We start from the raw sequence: 23917 nt of genomic DNA on the forward strand, positions 1-23917 counted from the left end.
CTATTTTTAAACTCCAACTCCTAGCAATACAGGCCAAAATTCCATTTGCTTTCTTAAATACTTGTCGTACATGCATGCTAACTTTTGGTGTTTCATGCACAAGAACACCCAGATCCCCCAATTTTTTGGAGTCTCTCTCCATTTAAATAATAGTCTGCCTTTTGATTCTTCCTAGCAAAGTGCATGACATCACACTTTCCTACATTAAACTCCATCTGCCAAGTTTTTTGCCCACTCACTCAACCTGTCTATATCTCCTTGCAGGTTCCTTATGTCCTCATCACAACATGCCCTCCCACCTATTTTTGTATTGTCAGCAAATTTGGATACATTACACTCTCCAAGTCATTAATAAAGATAGGTAAATAATTGAGGTCCTAGGACTGATCCTTATGGCACTCCACTAGTTACGTCTTTCCAACTTGAAAATACCCATTAATCCCGACACACTGTCTTCTGTGTTAACCAATCCTCAATCCGTGCCAATACCGTGAGCTCCTATCTTGTGCAATAACCTTTTATGTGGCATCTTATCGAATGCCTTCTGGAACTCCAAATTCACTACATCTACCAGTTCCCCTTTGTCAACTCTGCTTATTATATCCTCAAAGAGCTCTAGCAAATTTGTCAAACATGATTTCCCTTTCACAAAACCATGTTGACTGTTTGATTGCGTTAAGTTTTTCTAAATGTCCTATTTCTTCAGAAATAGAAAAAAATGAATTATCAATCCTTTGTCCTTCTAAAAAGGAAGGCTATGTGAACAGCATTTTACTATTTGAAATGAATGGCATGAGGTTTTGCTTCATGGAAGTAATCTGAAAACTGGTGTACAATAATGAAACTGCAATTTAACAGCTTCAGCCATACTTAAAAAAAACAGAATGCCCAAAACACTTCAATTTATATTTCACAAGATGGTACATTTTATCCAAACTGTAACAGATTTATTGAGAAAACAATTCTTATTGTACAAAAAAAGTAGTTTATCACGTCTTAAGTTGCGTTCACAAATGTACGCAATAGTTGCAGTCGTTAAACAAAATTTAAACAGAAAACTTTAAAAATGTGAAAACATACATTAAATGACAGACGATAGAGAAAGTCTAATGGACTGTCCCAACCTAGTAACCAACCAGCCTCTTAATGACTGGTACTGATCCTCTGAAGGCCAACAGTGTGTTATTGAATTTCACTTTGCCCAGCCTAGCTTTTAAATACAGGGTGACTTTATGGCTGAATCTTGTCCAACTCTAATAGAACCCCTCTTCGTTCCCCCCCCGCACCCCACCAATCATGCTGCACTCCCATCTTGGATTATTCCATAATAGGCCAGATATTTGTGGCATTCATCCGTGGTCAGGAGAAACATATATTGCAAAAGGTATTCTAAATACCTTAGCCGGCTTGGCTATACCACAACTTCCAACATATATCATACGTTACTCAAATCCTCTAATGGTGAAGTAATATAAAAACTTCCTTTTTGATTTGTTCCCACAGACAACCTTAGAGTCTAGTATAATTGCCCACTTTTGCATCTGCAAAGCCCGGCAAGTGTTCTTCAGAAAATTGTGACATAGGTTAACTTTTAGATCGTTATTTCCATTCATTAAGCGAAAACTTGACCCGGACAGACAAAAACTTCACCTGTTCAAATCTGACTCTATTTTGAACAGTTCCTTCGTTATTCCTGCACTTTCTACACTCAACTGTGCTAGAAATATTCCCAATATCTACTGCACTCTTTTATTCTGAGACTGATGCAATAATTTACATTCATTTCCTACTCCTGAAGAATTAGGAAAGTGGATTAGAAAGATTAATATACTGTCCTCTCCAATGCCCTCGAAATTCATGAACATGTTGTTGGGGGGGGAGGTGCTAAGAGCCCTCCAATTTTTCTTTTAGTGTCCCATAGAACACAAAGCTGCATCTTTGAATGTCTCTGGATAGAAGACAATGCCACTATCGAATAAACACAAAACTCCCCTAACCACGGAGTAAATATCTTAAGCATCATCTTTCCAATGCTAAACTTAAGATACAGATGTGCGCTCTGATCCTCTTTCATCCAATGGCTTGAATGCTTATCAGAAGAGAGGAGAGTCACAGTATGTACAAGGACTCTGCAGCAAGCGCTTTATCCAGTCAGGGTCTGGAATGTGAGAAAAACATTTCAACAATAGATCAATTAAAGCAAAGCATCATACCACAAAATAAATATGTTAAAGTAAATTGAAATCAAAAAGCTTTCAGTTTTGAAAAATTGCTTTTGCAAGATTGGTGGTTGTTCAATCCGGGTTATAACATGTTTAGTTACCTGAATCTGCACAGTCAGACCATCTTCCACTAAAGTAGCACAACTGATAAAATTCAATGGTGGACTGTATGAACCATGTATATTGGATAATAGATAATCAATTCGAGTCTTAAGAAAAAATTGATGTGAAACTGCCATCATGATGTGGGGATGCACAAATGCCATACACCATTGGTTTATTTATAAAATGCATTGCACCAACATTACTTTTTAAAAATAATGCAAAAATTTGTAGAATCTCATCTGTCAGACAAATTCAAGATGGCCTTTCATAGTTTACTTGCAACAGGCTTGTAATTCAACAATTATCTGACTTATTGGAGTCAGCATTAAAGATAACTGTTCTGTAGGCCCTCCCTATCCAGAATACAAACAAGTGTGACCTAACCTTGGTAGCACTGCCAACAAACAATATTGTCGAGATCCGACTGTACTGTTGGAGCTGCGTGCAGCCGCGCTAACAACTTCACACATTGAAAAGAATACAATCACATCAAAAGTTGACTTGGTTGTGTGGGGTTAACGAGGTCAATTTTCAGATTTCTGGGCCTCCGCGGACTAGCGTTTTGGCTATAGGCCAGTTTTTAATGAAATGGTTTTCACCTCCAATGTTAATGACCAGCAAGTAAAAGTCTCATCAATTTACTTTCAAAACTGGGCAGTAAGCAACCCCGTTGACCACTGTAATTACACTGCTCAGCATGAAACTGTAGTTTTATAAAACCCAGATTGTGAATATGGCCATCTTAAACTCCAATTTTTCTACTGGAAGCATTAGGTGCAAAATTTGTCCTCATTTTGTTTATAACCATTTCTTGTAAATGAACTAAACAAAAAAAAAGCAAAGCAGTTGAAGTGTTTTTTTTTCTCAAAAAAAACTCCAGACTTTCAAAAGTTCAGTGAAATTGAAGTTAAAAATTTACAAGATTTTTCTGTCCCTGTTCTCTGTCAAGAGTCACATAACATGTGGTTTGCAACTTTGTGAATGGTACCTTTGAACTTCAAGGAACTACATTGTTGCTATGCATTGTTTTTCCTCTGTAATCCTGGAGTAGAAAGAACATCTTACAGATTGCCAGGTGAGGAACAACAGGGGTAAAGTTACATCCTATTTACCAGCCGAGGTCTCAGCTTGGTTGCATTTGTATTTCTCAAAAAAAGAGTATCCAATAATTATTACATTTTTGTGGGAATTTGCTGTGCGTGAATTGGCTGCCATGTTTCCTACTTTATAACAGCGACTATGCTTCAAACATGTTTACTTCGCTGTAAAGCGCTTTGGGATGTGAAGGGGGGTGCCGGCTGGGTTGTCAGCGAGGGGGGTCAGATGGTCAATTGTGGGGAGGGGGGTGTTAATGGTGGTGGGGCAAGTGTTGGTGAGGGTAGTTGGAGGGGTGGGGGCGTAGTCAGTGTGGTCAGTACTATAGCTATCCCGGAGTTGGAAGTGGTTTTAATTCTTCTAACTTTTCCTGGGTCACTAGGCTGCTAAGCCGATCGGAACCATCCGAAGTCTCTGATTTAAATTAGTGTATCAGATGGTTCCCAGAGCAGGGCAATTGTCCAACGGAAGCTTGAACTTCCTGGAAAATAGCCCGTGCAGTCCTTGCTTGGGGACAGGGGGACCCCCAGAAATAATTTGATGAACAAATTAATGAGAGGTTAATTTTGACAGCCATTTTATAAACTTTATTACTGCCAAAGATGTGAAGAACGACACTGCTGTTAATGAACAGTGTCCTATGTTAGGCACATCAACAATGCGGAACACAGATGCACGTGCACTTTAAAAAGAAAGGTGCACCATCACCACCCCTCTGACTTTCAGCTCATTTAGTATATGGACTCTCTGGTCAAATGGGGAATGACACCCAGCAACAGAATATTCAAACTTGCATACCTACATTTAAGAAATTTCAAAAATGCAAGGCTTTAAAATCAGTTTCTTTGAAGGTTTTGAAACCTTATTAATAGATAGCTCACCTGAGGGTAAGTGCTGTCGAGCGATGCTGTCTTGTAACAGACATCTACGATAGGTCAGACTCTGGCAAGCATGGTACGTGAGAACACACCTGTAAAGTGAGTTAGATTATCAATACTGTACTTTACTAGTATAACATTTACACCTTTAGATCCATTCTTTAACTCTATTCCACCTACTCAAGAAACAGACAAGGTCTCAGTTTAATGTCTCATCTGAAAAACAGCGCCTCCAACAGCACAGCGTTGCCTCAGCATTGTGCTAAAGCATCAGCCTAGGTTTCACGTTGAAGTCTCTGGAATAGGACCTCTTATACAGATGGCTGCAGCAGCAACACCACTGAAGATGTTCAACACTATCCAGGACTGATGGGAGCCCCAACACCCCTTTGTGAATAAATGTAAACCTGAGTAGATTGGCTTCTGGTCTCCACCTTCATCAACTGGCTCTCAGAAGTTGAAGAATAGCATTTCTAAGACCACTAGGCTGAGCCTGTAAGCTGGTTGGGCTACACTTGTAAAGTATAAAGATTGCTTGATTTTTGTTCCCCGGTAATGTTTAATTGTCCCTTTTACCACAATGAATAAACTATTAAAGCGTAGAAAATAATTTTTCCATGTGTAGCTCAGAAATTCTAGGTTGGGTTAGTTGTAACATTCAAATGAACCTAGACCAAGCATAAAATGTTCCTGATTATTTATACATCCATTACTCAGCCCACAGAATATTTATTCTTCGAGCCCATCAACATTTTTTGGAAGATTATTTATCAGTTTTAAAGTTAATCAATTTGACAATATGAATGATGGACTGGATTACAATCATTTTGATAAGCATTTTACAGAAATCTAGCTCCACACCTACAATTTCTTAGCAATCTAGCTGAACGTTCAAGATTTGACTATATCTCCACAGTAAACCCAACAGTATTCCAGGCACGTTTTTTAAAAAAAACTTGTGCTTTTGCTCTGTATATTGGAATTTAAAAAAAATTCTTTGTCAAGGCTCTGTAGACTACCATTCAATAGTTGGCTTGAGAAGGTGGTGGTGGAGGACCATCTTTCTGAGCTGCAACACTTGAGCATATGGTACTCCCTTGTTAGATCAGGTGGAAAATTCTAGGATTTTGACCCAGTGACAATGAAGGAATGGTGAAATGTACAAGTCGGGTGGCATTACTTGAAGAATTTGATGGGGGTCTAGCTTTGAGAAATATGTTTTTGAAGTAACCTTGATGAGTTGCTACAGCTCAATCTGTGGATGGTATATAATGCAGCCACAGTGTTGGAGGAAAATGGATATTGAATCCAGTGGTTGGGGCTTCCAGCAAGTGGGCTGTTCAGTCCTGGATGGTGTTGAACATCTTGAGTGGTGTTGCTGCTGCAGCCATCCGTGTAAGAGATCCTATTCGAGACACTTCAACATGTAACTTATGCTGGCACTTTGGTGCAACGCTGTGCTGTTGGAGGTGCTGTTTTTCAGATGAGACATTAAACTGAGGCCCTGTCTGCTTTCTGAGTAGGAGGAATAGAGTTAAGGAATGGATCTATAGGTATAATTGATGTTATATAATTTACAGCTCCTCACTCCCCAACCCACCACCTGTGACTCTAAGTGGCTCTTTATATGTGCTTAAGTAATTATCCAATGACTGCCCCCTACCTGTATACATTTTTTAAGGCAGGCTAAGCTATTATCACTTATCTCATTGATGGATATATCCTAAATCCGAATACCAAGACAGTTCAGGATCAGTAACTTCAAAACTAATGAGAATGTAGATTTCGACATTGTGCCACCCCCCCCCCCCCCACAACCCAGCCACGAGGTTCCATGGCACATACCTGTGTGGCCCATGAAGGCAAAAGTTTGCAAAGCCCTGCTATGAAGTATCCATATTGAGAAATGGTGAACTGAGAATGGTAGTGGCTAAGCTGCGAGACGATTAATCCAGAGGACTGAACTAATGACCTGGAGACACGAGTTCAAATCCCAAGATGGCAGCTAAGGAATTTATTTCAGTTAATTAAATCAATCTGGAATACAAAGCTAGTCTCAGTAATGGTGACCATCAAATGACTGGATTATTGTACAAACCCATCTGATTCGTTAATGTCCTTTAGAGAAGGAAACCTGCTCTCCTTATCCAGTCTGGCTGAGAGGTGACCCTAGACCCACAGCAACATGGATGACTAAATTCAACCCCCCCCCCACCCCCATTCCCCTCCCAATCAAGCCACCCATTAGTCAAGAAGCTCTCAAGGGCAATTAGGTATGGGCTTCACACACATCCCATGAATTAATAAAAGGGATGAACTATAGAACATAAACTAAGCGGTGACCAGCCACATTAATTAACAACATTGGTATGTGAATTCTGTGCTATATTTCTGTTTTCAATATGTATTTAATTTATACCAGTCTGTGCCAATATTCATGCAAGAAAGAAAAGCTCAACTGCCAATTGCTACAGTCAAAAGCTGCATTTTTAAAAAAAAATCCCAATGGGAAAATAAAAGAGAGTAAAGATTTTAACATCTTTAACAAAGGATGTAGATTGAAGTTCTTACTGTAAAAAAAAAGCTTGAAATCCAGCAGAAAATGTTGCAATGCCACTGTGGATTTTAACTGTACAAAATGCATGAGTAACATGCATAAAATACAAAAGTTATCAGGTTACCCTTATAGGATACATCCTGTGCCTCTGGCAGCTGACTGTGCTTACCTGTGCCAAATGTGCCCATTGGAGCAGACAGCCTTGCGTCGATCCGTAAATGGTAAAACCTCTTTACAGAGGGAACAGTGTTCAGGAAATGTCTGTTTGGTCAATTTCTTCAAATTATGAGAAATCAGAACCTACAGCAAGAAGGAAGGAAGAAAGGAAGGGAAGGAGAGAGGGACAGAGAAAAGGAGGAGGGGGGGGCGGGGTGGGGGGAGAGAAAGAGATTAACCACTTGTCATACCAAAATTAGAAACCTTTACCAAGCAAGATAATTGATATTCCAGATTTCTTCACATGACTTCAACCAGCTCCAGTAAAGCAATTCCTTTTGCAGCATCAGTGAGAACAATTGTCATGATTTTCGTTTTGCTGACCAGGAGTTTCCACTTTGGGAACCATTAGTGATATGGGTGCAAACTATGCTCAAGATTGCGCTAGTTTTAAAAATTGGTTTTCATGCTCAGGTTTCTGATCGGATTCATTCATATATCGCCAAATGTAAAGTCTGCCTAGAGCCAGCACAATTGGATAGCATTTTAGAACACATTCCAATATATATTTAAGAGTGGAAACTGGTGCAGTTTTATTTATACATCTGAAAATGGGTTGATCTTATAAAAACATTTTAGTGGGGGTGGGTGGGTCTAGTCCACCACCAGTGAATAATCCAAATTTAAATAAATTTTACAAAACCATTCACTGATTGTATTGGTGTACAGTAGTCAGTTTTATTTTTAGTAAATTAAGAAAAACTTTAAAAGCTTTTAAAACGTGCTTATTAATGTTCTGTGCCAAAAACCTTAATTCTAAGAGCCCCCTCAAAGGCTTGCAAACAGGCACAATCACTGGAAATGCAACTTCAGGATTAATTCGACATGGGGCCATGGCTGACTTCTCATGCAATTTTTTTTTTTACATCTAGCATGAAAAGATCACTGGAACAATCAATGCTTGAAATCCCTTGGTATTTTGTGCTGGTTTGACCGATTTTAGGCTGAAGAAATTGTGCCGAGAAAGCCAATGCAACCTAGTGGGTATTCCAGGCTGCTGTGCTAGAATAGCAATACTGTACCATAAATTACAAAAAGCTTGTTTTATAGCATTTTATAATGGCATTGGCTTTTAAGAAACAAAGACTGCCTTTCTTTTATTTAATAGGGTCCTAATACACTGATCATGAGAAAATAGATATGTTATACATGGAAGCAACCATAATGATCAACTTGTTATATTAGTTGTGCCACATAACCAACATAATAAGTATATCTTTACAGTATTGGTAAAACCATGTATTATGTCATCTTTGGCCACAAAAAATAAAATGTTCACCACTGGCTTACATTAATAATGGAGATTGAAGTACATAAACTTATGTTATTAATATGGAATTGTACAGATATATTCACAACACACTTCAAAGGAGCATCAGGAAGGCAAACACCTACAGCAGCCCCACAGACATTCATGAAGAAAACGAGGACTTAAACCAAAACCTTAAGAAATTCAGTAAGTAAACAGGAATATGTCCAAGCAGATTTCAAACCTGAGTTAATCTCTCAGCTGTAAACTCAGAAGTCTGAGATGCAAACTGGAACCATCACAAGCAGTACAGTAGGAGAACCTGTCTAAGTCAAGGCACGTTGCTGGGCCTTGGTGGGGATGGTGCATATAACCCACAGTATACCCAGCTGGGAATCCCTGACTCTATTACCAGAAGCAAAAACAAAAGTGCCAGATTTTGTAATTTATATATGTCGCCCTCTAAAATAAAACGAGTTTTAAATAATGTGTTTTAAAGTAAGATGAATTCACAGAGGTTTAAAAAGCCAAAGGCTGTAGCTAATAAGTTTGTGGAATGTAATGACTCACAGTCTACTTGCAAAAGACAATGAAAGTCATGCCAGAATGATCCTTATTCACTGGGAATAACAGGAAATGGCTCAAGACTCACTGACTCAAGAAAAACTGACCAGACTTAAATACCACAAGCTGACAATCATGAAAATATACAAATTTATGCCCTGGCTAACTTGACATTTCTCATGCTGTTTGTAGACATTTCTTGTGCTGTTTGTAATTGTGACTTTGAGTACACAATATATTCTGTTAGACTAGTTGTGGATTTTCAATGGCATTGTTCACAAGTGAAACAGCTACACTGTTTTGTAAAGAAAAGGAGCATTATAGGATGTACTGGCCAACTCCTAAGGTGAGGCAGTGTCACTGAGCCTAACTAAATTGAATTGCTCTTAAGTAAACATTTGGATATTGCATACACTGATAAATTACCTAGCATCAGATATAGTGGCAACAATATCTCTATTGCTGGAGAATGTGTTTGTATATCCTAAGTGACTGCCATTGTTTCTTTCCTGCTTCACTACTAAGATGATGCAGAAATCTGTATTAGACAGTGTACGATCTCTGAAGTGTGATGGACAGCAAGCAGGCACATGTACAAAGTTCTTACATTTGCACATAAGGGATTTTTACAAACACTCAATATCCAAGAGTTTTAGTGGCTAACACTGACACTAAACTGTCCAATGCAGAGCAACAAAGTCATTAGAATATTGAACTACACACTTCAAACTATAAACCAGGAGAGATAGTGACCAAACTTTATAGCACTCAGGCCAGATTACACCTTGAATGCTGCCTGCCATTCAGGCTTCTTGGAAACAAACTCTAAAACAGTGCAGAGAACAGCTAAGAGACTGGTCTCTAGTGTAAGAGGTCTAAGCTGAGGGAAGGTAGAAAACGTTGGCTTTTTCAGGCTAGAAAAGAGGCATTTGAGAGATTATCAGAGTTAAGGGCATGGAAAAAGTAATTCTGAAATTTCACTTTAAATCGCGAGTGACACAAAAGGTCACAGGTTCAAACTTATAAAAGATAAACTTAGGACCCTTGCAGAGGGATAAAGGTATGGAACAGACTTCCAGATAGAGCAGTGTAAGCTAAAATTCTGGAATCATTCAAGAAACAATTAAAAGCTGCAACAGAAACAGTACTGCTAGAGTCTTTCACAACTAGATGAATTAACATGTGCTAAATGCTGCTCGTCTGTAATTACCTTATATATAGATGGAAAAGGTCATCACATTAGTAATAGGGGGCATGATATACCCTTTAATGTATTGGCCCAGATTTTGTAGTCAGCAGCAAATGCGCCATTCGTCGCACTTACATTGGCCCAGACTTTTTGTGGGCTTTTGCGTGACAACTCATCGGGAGTCCGACAGAGTGTGGTGCCACAGGGTATCTGGGACCTTTAGAAAAAGGACAAGCAAAAGCGTCTCTCAAACCAGTCAGACTCAACTATCCTGAGAGACACACAGAGTATGAACTAGGAAGTGCAAACAAAAATATTTAATTCAATGTAAAATGTATGGAAAGTGAAATAAAGAGGGGGAAAGAAAGATGGGAATAAGAGATATAGATAAGACAGGGGGAAACAGTAAAAACATTTAATTTTTAAATCTTCAACGATGATTAAAATTTTTAAAATTCATTTATGGAATGTGGGCATTGCTGGCTAGGCCCACATTTATTGCACATCCCTAATTGCCCTTGAGGAGGTGATGGTGAACTGCCTTCTTGAACCACTGCAGCCCCTGTGGTATAGGTACACCCACAGCGCTGTTAGGGAGTTCCAGGATCTTGACCCAAAATTTGGAGGAACGAGACCCCACATTCTTTTAAAAATAAATTTTCAGTAATAGGTTGTTTGATGTTAATTAAAATTTATCACACTGTTAAAAATTCGCTTACAATCATATGTAAAAATCCTAACTTTTTCCAGTGTATTTAGTCTACAGGGCAAGCACTGCAACTTCACATCCTTCATATATTTTAATGCTGGGTCTCTCGGCGAGATAACAATATAGTGAAGCTTGTGGAGGGTCAAACAGCAATTTCATGATTTGGACGTGTGATGACGTCAGAAGTTGCTGTCGGATTCACCCCATAATAACTGTGAGCGCTGACAACCTCGCCATTATTCTCACTGCAAAATCCGGATCATTCTCTATCATTCTGGGGACAAAGTTTTGACAGGTTTATTTAGGGTTAATTATATTCAAATGTGTACTCATTGATTTCCAGATCTCCGGAATTTCATTATGCGAACAAGAAGTGATTCTCTTTGAAGCTAGTCATTCCTGTAATATCTAAAACAATTTTTAATCTCTCTTTCTGATTTACACAACCAAAGACCATTTTACATTCCACTTTACAATTAAAAGAATGATTTTATCTTGTGGTGCATAATAAATGGCCCATTTTCTAAAACTGGGAAGCGTTTGTGTACACATAACTTTCGAAACTCAGAAGGGTTAGGGCTGATGCTTCAGTTTTAAATGTCACATCTACAGAAACTCTGGGCATGAGGTTTACATGCAAAAAAGTGTTCAATTTAGAAATCCAGGGTTGGTCGAAAAAGGTGAATGAGGACCTTTGCTGCTCCCACCATGACAGAATCACAAAAGTCTTAACAGTGCAGGAGGAGGCCATTCAGCCCATCAAGTCTGCACTGGCTCTCTGAAAGAGCATTCTACCTAGTCCCATTCCCCTTATCCCCATAATCCAGCACATTCTCTCTTTTCCGATAGCAATTCCCTCTTGATTACCTCGATCGACCCTGCCTCCACCACCCTCTCAGGAAGTTTGTTCCAGACTCCAACCACCCTATGGGTGAAAAACTTTTTCCTCACATCACATTTACTCCTTTTGCCAATTATTTTGAATTTGTGCCCTCTAGTTCTTGATACTCTCTTGAGTGGGAACAGTTTCTCACCATTTACCCTGTCCATACCCCTCAGGATCATGAATACCTCTAACAAGTCTCCTCTCAGCTTTCTTTTTCCAACCTCTCCAGTCCCAACCTCTCCGATCTGTCGTCAATCTCTCCCCAATGCCTTCACATCCTTCCTCTAATAAGGTGCCCAGAACTGGACACAGTACTCCAGATGAGGCCTTTTTTAAAATTATGTTCACATTCATGTGAACATCGCTCAGATGTTCAGAGGGCATTTTTAGAGTCAAATATGGGAGTCACATGTAGGCCAGACCAGGTAAGGACATAAAGGACATTAGTGAAGTAAACCAGATGGGTTTTTACAACAATCATGGTAATCATCAGGCTTTTAATTCCAGATTTTTATTGATTTCAAATTTCACTATCTGCCGTGGTGGGATTCGAACCTGGGTCCCCAGAGGATTACCTTGGGTCTCTGGAATACCAGTCCAGCGACAATACCACGATGCCACCGCCTCCCCCTGTGCCTTTGTAAAGAGATGCAAGGTGCTCATTTAATACCTCCATTATTTCTCCTGCCTCCACGTGCAAGTCCCCTTTTTTATCCCTAATTGGCCCTACTCTTTCTTTTACCTCCCTTATATTATTTATATGCTTATGGAAGACCTTGGGATTCCCTTTCATGTTAGTTGCCAGTCTCTTTTCATGCTCTCCCCATTGCTTTTTTTATTAGTTTTTTAACTCCCCACTCCTCCATCCTTCTGTATTCAGCCTGATTCGCCATTGTATTTTCTACATGGCATTTGTCATCTGTGCACTTCTTCATCTCCACCTCTATCTTCCTCCAGGGCGCTCTGGGTTTATTTGTCCTACCTTTCCCCTTCAAGTGAATATACCTTGGCATTACCTGCAATACAGTTTCTTTGAAGGCTCAGCCACTGTCTTTTCTACCAACATCTGATTCCAACTCGCTCAACTCAGATGTATTCTCAACCCATTGAAGTTGGCTTTCCCCCAATTAATTACCCCTGCTCTGGATTGTTCCTTGTCCTTCTCCATGGCCAACCTAAACCTTATGATACAATGTGCACTGTCCCCATAAATGCACTCCCACTGACACTTGGTCTATTTGGGCCAACTCATTCCCCTGAACCAGGTCCAACAGTGCCTTCCCTCTCAGTGGACCAGAAACATACTGCCGCAAAAAATTATCTTGAACGCATCCCAAGAACTTTTGCCTTCTCATCTCTTTGCACTATTCCTAGTCTATATTTGGATAATTAAAGTCCCCCATTATAATTACTCTATAATTCCTGCACCTCTCTGTAATTTCTTTGCAAATTTGTTCTCTACATCCTTTCCACTAGCTGGTGGTCTATATACTACACCAATCGATGGTATTGCACCTTTCCCATTCTTTACCTTCCTTACCTCTAGCCAGAGATTTTTTGTCCTTGACTCTTCTGGAATATCCTCTCTCTCCAGTACTGTAATGCCATCTTTAATCAATACTGCCACTCCCCCCGCCACCTTTCTGTCTCTCCTAAACATCTTGAACCCAGGAATATTTAACGCCCAGTCCTACCCTTCTTTGAGCCAGGTCTCTGTAACAGCATTAATATCATAATTCTACTTATCAACCTGTGCCTATAGTTCACCAAACTTATTAACCATACTCTATGCATTTACATACATGCACATTAACCCTAATTTAGGCTTTTTTGCTTTCTCCCTTACTCTAACCCCATCTAATGACTTACTATTGCCTGCTCTAAATCTATCAAACTCTCCAAGTATTCTATTTACCTTGATATTACTCTCTGATATATCCTCATCATCAGTTAATGCTTCTCTACTTCCTCCTGCCAGTTTTTCTCCTCTCCACTCTGAATTTCCCCTCAGGTTCCCATTCCCCTCCAATCTAGTTTAAGCCCTCTCCGACAGCACTAGCAAACCTCCCCAAGAGGACATTAGTCCCGTCTTGTTAAAGTGTAACCCGCCCTTCTTGTACAGGTCCCAAGTGCCCCAGAACCAGTCCCAATGCCTCCTACTCCATTTCTCCAGCCACATGTTGAACTGCTCAATCTTCCTATCCTTATGCTCACTAGCATGGCACTGGGGGTTCTCCTGAGATTACTGCTCGAGGTCCTGCTTTTTAATTCCCTAAAATCTGCTTTCAGGACCTCACCCCTTTTCCTACTTTGTCATTGGTCCTAATATGGACCACTTCCTCTGGCTGTTTGCCCTCCCCCAAAAGAATGTCCTGCAGCTGCTCTGTGACATCCTTGAACCTGGCACCAGGGAGGCAACATACCATCCCGGAGTCATGTCCATAGCTACAGAAACACCTGTCTGCTATGGAATCCCCCACCACTATAGTTCTTCCACTCTTCCTCCTCCTCTTCTGTGCAGCTGAGCCACCCGTGGTGCCACGAACTTGGCCCTTGCTACAGTCCTTTGAGGAACCATCTCGCTCACCAGTGTCCAAAATGGAAAAGCGGTTGGAGAGCGAGATAACCTCAGGATTCTTGCACTACCTCCCTGTTTCTCTTAGATACTCCAGCAGTCACCCATTCCCTGTCTTTGTACTTCTTAGCTCCTGTGTGACCACCGCTCTAAAACGTGCTATCCATGTAATCCTTAGCCCTGCAGATGCACCACAGTGACTGCAGCCTGGCTCGAGTTCCGCAACCCAGAGCTCAAGTTTCTGCAGCTGGTGACATTTCCTGCAGATGTAGTCATCGAGGACACTTTGTGCCTGCACGACTTCCCACATCCCGCAGGATGCACATTCCATATGGCCAAACTGCACTGACATACCTTAAACTTTATATAAAAAGTGTTTACTACAGTATGGTATAATATAATAACTCACCTGTCACCCACCAATCGTCTCCTCTGACACTGCTGGGAGTTGAAGCAAGCTCATTAGAAGCAGCGCACACATTCTAAAACCTGCAAGACATTTGTAATAGCGGAGGAGGCATCTTTCTTATTTAAATGAGCGATTTGCAGTTTGGTTTTAATAAAATGTTTTTGCTCAAATGCCTGCCACCCAATAATACCTCTGGTCTCTACATGTCCTTTCTCAGCTGCAAGGTTGGCGATAGCTCATCTTTGCCACAGATGATCCTGCTTCCTAATTCTCTACCTTCCCAATGAGGCTTTGGTTTTTTAGAAGGCACTGTGTCTAGGGACCAAACATATTCATATTACGGAAGAAGGCTTCAAATAAATCCTCAGCTGTAAGTTACGAGTATCCTTCACTGCTGACATTACACACAGTTGACATTAGTAATTAGTAATTATGAAGGGACAAAACTGGTTAAGGAGTAACAAAAATATGATCCAAGATTTTAATTGTTTTTCCTTTACTGCCATTATTTGCAGCTCTTCCAACACCAGTTTTCTGCATCGCACTTACATTCATCCACTGTGCAGTACTTTCCATTTGTCACTCTTAAATTTAATTTGTCATCTGCCTGCGCTCTTAGCTAAAGAGCTTAGTTTGTGCAAGAGATTGCATACAAGTGACTGGATTAAGACCTGGAAAATTTTAATTCAATACAGTAGCTGTATCCAGCACTAGGATCATGCGTATGTTTTAAGGCCTGCACTTTATTAGAAGCCATTTTCAATTGGATAGTTAGGTCAATTATATCTCAGTTACTATACATGCTGGTGAGTTGGGATACTTCAGGGGGGGGGACTTCAACAGGCTGAATGAGTTTTTCCCATCGCCTAGTTCTTGTTGTTAATTTTTTTCTCGGGATGTCAGCGATGCTGGTGAGGCGACGTATTATCCATAGATCGTTGCACTAACAAGGTGGTGGTCTTTGTTGTCATTATGTTTCTACTGAACTCAAAGTCACAACTCACCATGGTGAGACTTGAGCTCTCAATTTAGGGGTTGCTAGTTCCATATCATGCAAGAAATTTCATTCAAGTTTAAGATTTTTGGGACAAGCGGGCAGCAGTGAAAAAAAACAAAATTTTCTTTTCTTTTTTTCAAAGAAGCCTCATTTCCATTAGTTAATTCAAAAGGCTGGAGAAAGAAAATGACAGAGAGAAAAAAAAAGATGAGCAGAGTTTTGAGTGACCACCGGCACAGGGGGATCCACTCTGAAACTTCTGGTCAAAATTATTTTTAATGTTACCTCAAATGGTTCCAAAACAAAAACTTTAAATGTACAGTCCCAGGAGCTTTCCAATGCAAAGGATACTGGTGGAGGATTAAAAACAGAAAGATTAATGCCTAATTGCAGATATATTTTGGTGATGTTCAGCAACCCTGGTGATCCCTCCCTGTTAGAGGATGAATCTAGCAGCTCTGTTCTTCCCAGTTGGTGAAATACATTGGGAATCATAGGCGACAGAGTTTCAATGGGCCGAGTGATTACCACAAACCATTTAACCACATAATTTTTCATGAACAAGGGACTGGGGTGGTGGAGTGGAGGAAAAATTAAACCAAAACAAAGACCTACCTTGGCTGTCCTATCATCGTAGCTGGGGTCAGAGGTCAAGAAGTCACAAATGCCTCTAGTTGGGACACTGGTGTTCTCAGTAATCCAGGTGTGAAGGTACACTTCACCCAGAACTCGTTTCATGTGTTCGCGTGTCAGGTGGAGTTCTACAACTTCAATGTTAGCCTGAATTGCATTCAATTTCCTTGCAATCTTCTCTCGAATCTGGTCTTCAGCGTTGCCGTCTTTTGGGTCAACTGTCAAGTCCTCTGCTTGACTCCCAACCCCTTTGCTTGGTTGACTACCTTTTGCACTTGTCTCTGCCTCATCTGGCTGCCGACTATCCTCACTTAACAATGCAGAGTTGTCACGAAGTAGAATCTTTGACTCATGATGATTTGGTCTCCAAAGTGCTTCAGAGGGTGCCTTCTGTAGGGTCTGAAATAAAATCTTTAAGAGAAAAAGTCTTAACCGCCATAAGTAGTTAGACGGATTTGTCTGGAGTTTATGATCTAGAGCTTCATCGAGCTCTGGAGGAATACGTTTTTCTGTCAACACCCGCCAGCGTACAAGGTCAAGTAAGTCCACCTGTTTGAATAAATTGTGGATGGAAGATTCTAAAATTTTAGAAGCTGCTTCTTCTGGAGTTTTTAACGTGATAAACTGCACCTGGTACGTGCGGCTAGCTGGGTGGAGGCCATTATTTATACCTTCTGCTGTCACAAGAGCGAGGTATGCATTATTTGGGCTGAGACATATCCCATGAAGTCTCACTGTGCCAATTGACTCTGGCAGTTTGATTAATGTATGATCAAACTTCACCGCTACATCTGTGAAGAGAGGAGTCAGCTTTCGGATGGTCCCATCAACAGAGCAGGTGTAGAAACTTGCAGTTTGTTTGTTGGCTGTCAGAGACACAATGGGAAGAGTGTGGAGGCCTGTCACATGAGAATTGTGAACATTCAGTCCAGCTTTGGATATTAATAGCAGGCACCAGAAAACATAGGTTCCTCTGGCTGCCACAACCAAGCTGCAGCTGCACTTCTGATAGGGGTGGTAGAGGGAGATACATCTAATATTGTGCACAGGTAACTGATCCATCTCTTGCCAAAGAACAACTGGTTGTCTGAGTGTGAAGTATCCTTTCACTGCTTTCAAGTTGACTGGCAGAATCTTGACAGGTCCTTTGGAACTGCCAACAATTAACCCACTCATTTTGCGACTACCATGCTCATATTCCCACCATGCCAGAACACTTGGGTCATTAATACCTGATTCAATGGTACTGCACGCAATGATAGAACCTTTACCATGAAATGGGATTTGAAATTGCCATATAACAACATCACCATTTTCAAGTAGGACGGCCAACAGTACAGTGCCCACGTCTTCACACTCATTGTTGGCTTTCACACGTTGGGTGTTGCAGATACTGGACCATTCCATTCTAACAGGAGTCTGCATATAATGTCTCCTTTGGAATTCAGAGAAATTCTTCAACTCCCCACCCAGATCCGCATCCAAATGCCCATATTTGTTCTCGTACAGCATCTCACCATACACCTCTGTAATATCTAAAGCTGGCGTCCACTGCAACCTGTTCACATTCACTTGGATGGACAGTCTATTGTCCAGCGTCAAAGATGCCAATAGACACCTTCCATTGAAGTCACAACCCAAGGGAGACCAGCTGGTAAATTTAAACCCTCGCAATGGTGATAAAGCACCCCCTTCAGGATTAAAGACCCTGTCCATCATTAGGGAATGACTTAGAGTTGGATCTTTTTTACTCAGGAACTTTTCCTTGCAGCCACTTACTTCTGCCTGAGAGCCAACCTTAAAATACATAAAATATAAAAATTAGCATTTCCTTTCAACATGAAAATTATTCTTGTTAAAATAGAGTTCATGTGAAAATAAACAAAGCTTATGGGAATAATGTTAAAGGCAAACCTTTACATGGAATAATTAGAAAACTGTAGATTCATTTCAAGATTCAAGTTCCTTTTGGGACTTGTTCACTGAAGTGTTGAAATAGGGATTTTTTTCCCCTTATAAAAGAAAACCTAGGTAAATTGCAGTTAGAAAATAATAATATTGCTAGTACAACAACTTGCAAACCTCAAAAGAATATTTTGGGATGGCTTACAAAGGGAAGAAGCTAATGCCAAACAGGACTCGGGGAAAATAAAAGATGTGAGGAAAAGGGATAGAAAACAATTAAGGAGTTAGGTTCTTAGGAAGCTTTTGAAACAAGGTAAAACTGTTATCAACAGCTTTGGAAGAAGTTCCAAACAGCAAGGACGTAGAGTCTGAAAGATGATAACGTTAGATGGTGGGGCAGACAACAAACAGTAATCCAGTGTTGGAGACTGAGGGCTGGAGGAGTGAACCCTAAATGCTAGGAGGCAGAAATCTAGATAAGCTTGGCCACTAGGATGGAAATGCTAGAGGAGCTAGTTTCCATTTGGAAATCCAGTCTGGAGTCCTTCCCTTAACTTTCACCACACCTGCACCCAACTCCAGCTGGCAAAATTAACCTGGCCATGCTCAACAAGTCAAAGTGAGATCATAGGTAAAATCTTACATTCTGCATGACTGCATATTGCATCCCAATGTATAGCATCATCATATTATTACAGGAAAAGGAGTAGGCTGTTTAGCCCTTCGAACATATTCCACATTTCAATAAGATCATCGTTGACCTGCATTTTAACTCCATCCACCACCTTAGCTCCACATCCCTTGGCTGGCAAAAATCTATTAGATTTGGATTTAAGATGATTAATTGAAATTGCATCTAGTACTTAGATAAAAGCAAAATTCTGCAGATGCTGTAAATCTGAAACAAAAACAGAAAATGCTGGAAAAACTCAGCAGGTCTAGCAGCAGCTGTGAAGAGAGAAACAGAGTTAACGTTTCGAGTCCATATGACCCTTAAGATGCTGCTAGATTTGCTAAGTTTTTCCAGCATTTTCTGTTTTTGTTGTGGGAGAGTTCCATGATTCTACCATCCATTCCCTGAAGAAGTGCTTCACAGCTTGCTGTCTGAATGGCCTGATTCTGATTTTAGGGTTATGTCCCTTTCTCTTAAGATTCCTCTATCAGCAGGAAATGTTTGTCTCCACCTACCTTATCAATCCCTTTCAAAATCCTAAAACTTCAATCAATCACCCCTTTACCTTTTTACATTTCAGTAAATGAGCCCAGCTTGTGTAACTTCATCTCATAATTCAACCCTTGGAGCACTAGTAACATTCTGGAAAACCTGCACTTCACTCCTTCCAAGGCCAATACCTCCTTTCAAAGGTGTGGTGCCCACTTTAGTGCGATCTGAAATCCTAAAATAAACAACTGTTTGAATTCTTTCAAAATCAGGATTCCTTTCCCCAAACTAATCATCAAATCCATCATAATGAAAAACAACGGTGCTAGGTTTCATTCACATTGCTTTTGAAATCTGATTATGTTCACAGATAGCCAGAGGGCTCACTATAAAAAGAATAGAATGTCTTTCTTGTCTGCTCAGCAAATCGTATACAATAACTTGAAAGTATTCCTGGATTAGTCAAGAACCCCTGCAAAACAACAACATCAAGTTTTGCCAGTGTACTGGGACTGTACCATAAAGTACTCAAACTTGTGAGAGCATTCCGTAAGCCCATGGTTCTTCAAATCTTGACAAAGCTAAATTCAAATCAAAAACAAGCCCCTGAGGCAAATTGTGAGAATCCACAGCCAGTGCACCATCCTACCTTCTGAATCGCTTTCTTATTCTCCTATGGGAACTCATCATGTCATTTTAAAATCCGGTCGCTAACAAATTCCGAATTAAATTACAAGTTCAGTGAGCTGGAAAATTGCGGGGTTTTTTTAAAACAAATGTTTCTCAAGAGCTAAAAGGATAATCAGGTGGTGCATCTGACTAGGGAGATAGTAACTTATTTGTCTAAGAATCCAGAGAGTTTGTGACGGGCTGCTGGCTTGTTTGCGTGCCAGGTAGGGATTTACCTTGAGAGAGCAGCTCTGGCTGGGTGCAGGGACCGAGGTCCTGTGGATCACCATGTCCAGCCCGTTGTTATGGATGTCGCAAATCTGCTCCAGGACATAGATGTTTTTCCCGGTGGTGATGGAGAGCCGGTTGTCCTCGGACCAACTGAGCGGCTCGGGGCCGCTCACCGGGTACTGAAGCTTGACACTGGGCTCCCTCTTGCTCGTCAACACCGCCCGACCGCCGGCCGGGCTGCCGCCGCTCTTCCTCTTCGCAGAAGCCGCAGATACTGCCGCCATCTTACACAAGCCCACCTCTGCTCCCGGAAGTGATGCTCAAACATCGCGACCGCCTAACGACAAAAGGACCCACCCCTCCCCCTTCCGCGCGACCTTCGCTTGGTAACCGGGCTGCCCGACAATATTGCCTGATATCACTAACCAGTTCGAATCTTAAATAATTCAGCTTGAAAGACCGACAAACAACATTTGTGAGGAAACAAAGTTATAAATTACTGAAAATAGTTGGAAGGAGAGAACCCCCCTTGTCTATTTTTGTTAGAACGACGTTTATTGCTTTATGGTTAACAAATCTTCTATATAGTTATTAGAAACTCTCGGTTTCCAGTCATTTCTAACCTGTTCCTTGGTGGCCCATATGGTGGTTTGAATGAGGCCCGGCTTCCTCACGTGTGGCTAAAAAAGCTCCTGGAGTTGGTGAACAGTCGGCGTCAGTTTTAAATTTGATTTAATTGTAGGCATGGCTGCTGATGATAATGGTTTAATGTTAAATATTACCAGCAACCCCCAGGCGCCCGTTTTCGGTAAAGGGAAGAGGAAGATTTATCAGCGCCAGGCTTTGAGAGATGCGGAAAGTTGGGTAAGGCGCATTTCATGTGGACCGTGCAGAGTTATTTCTTGCGTGTTTCGCCGGTGTTAAGAATTAACATTGCTCGAAGTAAGCGATGGTCAAGTTAGCTGATGTGACCTGCAGAGCAAAGTTGGAGTGAAGAGGCTTTTAGTTAAAAAAAAAAAAAAAATTTTTTTAAAGTGAGTTTGTTGTATGCAAAAGGGCCGGCGGTGATTTGGATGTTCGGCTTTAAGAGGGCGGTTTGTTGGCATTTTATCCTTTTCAAACACACACACACACTTAGGGATGAAGATTGGCCCTTCCACCACGTACAATACCCAAAACTCCAGTGTTGCTATAAAACCAAAAATCTGCGGATGCTGGAAATCCAAAACAAAAACAAAAATACCTGGGAAAACTCAGCAGGTCTGGCAGCATCTGCGGAGAGGAACACAGTTAACGTTTCGAGTCCGCATGACTCTTCAACAGAACTAAGGAAAAATAGAAAAGGGGTGAAATATAAGCTGGTTTAAGGGATGGGTGGGATTGGCCCTCTAACCAGCTCTTCTTGCCCCCCCCCCAACCAGCTTATATTTCATCCCTTTTCTATTTTTCCTTAGTTCTGTTGAAGAGTCACGCGGACTCGAAGCATTAATTGTGCTCCTCTCCACAGATGCTGCCAGACCTGCTGAGTTTTTTCAGGTATTTTTGTTTTTGTTTTGCTACAGCTAGTTATTTTCTTAATTGATTTTACGGTTTTTTCTTCTGCCACTCTCTTCGGATTGGCAGTCCAAATGATTGATCACTTGCTTCATGAAGAATGTTTTGGTATTATTCCTAAAGTTTGCCTTTTATTAGTTTGAACCAAAGCCCCATTGTTCTACTTCCATAATTTAAGCTAGTATTAACATTTTTCCATAGCATTATATGATCATGCCTCCTTCCCCAGCTGAATAGCCCAAATTTCTTCAGTTTTTCCTCACAACTCTGCGTCTCAGATCCCTGACATGAGGAACCAGTCCAGTGATTCTTCACTGCACTGCCTCCAGTGCTTAAATGCCTCCTTTAGTATTTCAACTGCCACCTTGGAGCTCATTATTCAAGGTGTGGTGTGACCTAAGCACTGTACTTCCTCTCACTTGTATTCTACGGTTTTGGCTCAGTAGTTAAATGTTATGTTGGCATTGTCAATTGCAGTTCTGCATTGTGTGGACTTGTTGTGTTGACTAAGACCCCTCAGTTTCTTTCAATTTCACCACCATTCATGGAATATACGTGTGGTCTTTTTTCCTTACATTAAATTTCATCTGCTATTGTCTGGCACATTTGCACATTTCCCCCCCTCCCCCCTCCTTCTATAGTGTCTGGGCTGTGCTTGCTTCTCACTGTCCCTCAAAGAGTAGATGTGGAATCATCTGCAAATGCAGCCAGTTTTTTTGGGTTTCAGTATCCAAGTCACTGGTGTAAATTAGAAGCTGTTGTGAAAGAACTTGCATATATGTATCACTTTTCATGACCTCAGGATGTCATAAAATTGTTCTCAACCAATTAAATATTTTGGAAGTGCAGTAGCTGTTGTAATGTAGGATAACATGGCAACCAATTTGCGCACAGTAGTGGATAAATCACCAAATAATCTGTTTTACTGATGTTGTTCAGGGGATAAATACTTTGCTGTTTAATCTGTGATCTTATTTGCTTAGCATGGACTACTTAGATGCCCACAAAAGCATATAATGCAGCCTTTTTGTAGATTCCTACATTTAAGTATTGGAAGACAGGGAGTAAGGGTTGAGAGACAAAGATTCTATTTTATTTTTGGCCATGAGTAATGCCACCTACAAGCTATCAGCTAGATATTTATTTTACTTCAGCCTTTTTTTTAAATCATCGCTGTTATAATTTACTCTTCATTTCTTTGCACCACTATATTGGCACAAGCTATTGTTTGTCAAATAATCAGAAAAAAACTTCTTAACTTATATAAAGGAAAATGGAATAATGAAGGACAAGCTTAACATTTTACATGATTCGGAGTCTGACCTAATAATGCAACATTGAAATGCATACCCAAGAGTGACAACCAGCCATGTAGAGCATATTTTGTACCAACTAAGAAAGTATAAATCACTAATTTGGTAGATATAGTGTCTTTGGAGAGAGAGTGGCAAGCAATCCCTTAATTAGCCTTGGTGAAGTTTGGTTTGGTTGTGTAGTGGTTATGGTACTGAACCCAGGAGCTTAAGAGTTAAAATCCCAACATGGCAAATTGTGAAATTAAATTCAATAAATCTAGTAAATTGTGGGCCACCACCAGAAACCACAACATGAAAGTTGCCAGGTTAACATAAAAACTCAGTATGTTCCATCAGCATCCTTCAAGGAAGGGAATCTTCCACCCCTATCCAGTCTGTATATGACTGTAATCCCCAAAAGCAATTGACTTTTAATGCCCTCTTAAGTGCACTAACCAACTACCTTTTTCTGGGTCTGAGCAACAGGGAATGAGAATAAATGTGCCCATCACCTTCTTAGGGCAGCTAGGATGAGCATTAAATGCATCTTTGACAGTGTCACTTGTATCACCAGAACAATTATTTTCTTTTGGTTAGGAATGGTATTAAAATGGTTGACCTTTCAGGTAAAGATTTTTTTTTTAAAGAATGGCCCTGATAACTGCACTGAGTTCTCCAGGCCAAGTATCACTAATCATACACAATATAAAGCTGCCTCTGCATTATCATGACATTTGTTATGTCCTTTGTAGAGACTGATAACTTTTAAAAAGATAATTACATTTCCAGTGACTGACTGGAAGGATCACACAACAAG

At 40.5% G+C, this 23917-nt stretch overlaps 2 protein-coding genes across 7 annotated transcripts in view; one reads left to right on the plus strand and one right to left on the minus strand.

The window, feature by feature from the left end:
* Window positions 1-773: 773 nt before the first annotated feature.
* Window positions 774-20569, minus strand: gtf3c4 (general transcription factor IIIC, polypeptide 4). Of its 5 annotated transcripts, XR_013577729.1 has the most exons (6): window positions 20257-20569; window positions 16267-18081; window positions 14655-14969; window positions 7027-7157; window positions 4304-4392; window positions 774-2158 (listed from the first exon to the last, which is right to left on the minus strand). XR_013577729.1 is itself a non-coding variant. In XM_078549988.1 (5 exons), the coding sequence occupies exons 1-5, from the start codon at window positions 20533-20535 to the stop codon at window positions 2094-2096; spliced, it is 2379 nt and encodes a 792-aa protein (XP_078406114.1). In that variant the 5' UTR covers window positions 20536-20569; the 3' UTR covers window positions 870-2093. The 5 variants fall into 5 exon arrangements, 2 of the variants coding, with proteins under 2 accessions (XP_078406114.1, XP_078406115.1); XM_078549988.1 differs by lacking the exon at window positions 14655-14969 and having other exon boundaries at window positions 870-2158; XM_078549989.1 differs by lacking the exons at window positions 774-2158; window positions 14655-14969 and adding an exon at window positions 3197-3369.
* Window positions 20570-20625: 56 nt separating this feature from the next.
* Window positions 20626-23917, plus strand: part of ddx31 (DEAD (Asp-Glu-Ala-Asp) box polypeptide 31) — an 84585-nt gene continuing 81293 nt past the window's right edge. For both annotated transcript variants that reach the window (XM_078549991.1, XM_078549992.1), the window contains exon 1: window positions 20626-21115. In XM_078549991.1, coding sequence (XP_078406117.1) covers window positions 20996-21115 — 120 coding nt within the window. In that variant the 5' untranslated portion in view covers window positions 20626-20995. The remainder of the gene's footprint in view (window positions 21116-23917) is intronic.

This window comes from Cetorhinus maximus, chromosome 10, assembly GCF_964194155.1.
Source record: "Cetorhinus maximus chromosome 10, sCetMax3.hap1.1, whole genome shotgun sequence".
Classification (NCBI taxonomy): domain Eukaryota; kingdom Metazoa; phylum Chordata; class Chondrichthyes; order Lamniformes; family Cetorhinidae; genus Cetorhinus; species Cetorhinus maximus.

Coding starts and splice junctions, on each gene's coding strand:
- gtf3c4 (XM_078549988.1), bottom strand. CDS start 20,535: ATGGCGGCAGTATCTGCGGCTTCTGCGAAGAGGAAGAGCGGCGGCAGC. Junction 18,082..20,256: donor GCCAGAGCTGCTCTCTCAAG/GTAAATCCCTAC, acceptor ATGTATTTTAAG/GTTGGCTCTCAGGCAGAAGT. Junction 4,393..7,026: donor AATGGGCACATTTGGCACAG/GTAAGCACAGTC, acceptor CTCACTTTACAG/GTGTGTTCTCACGTACCATG.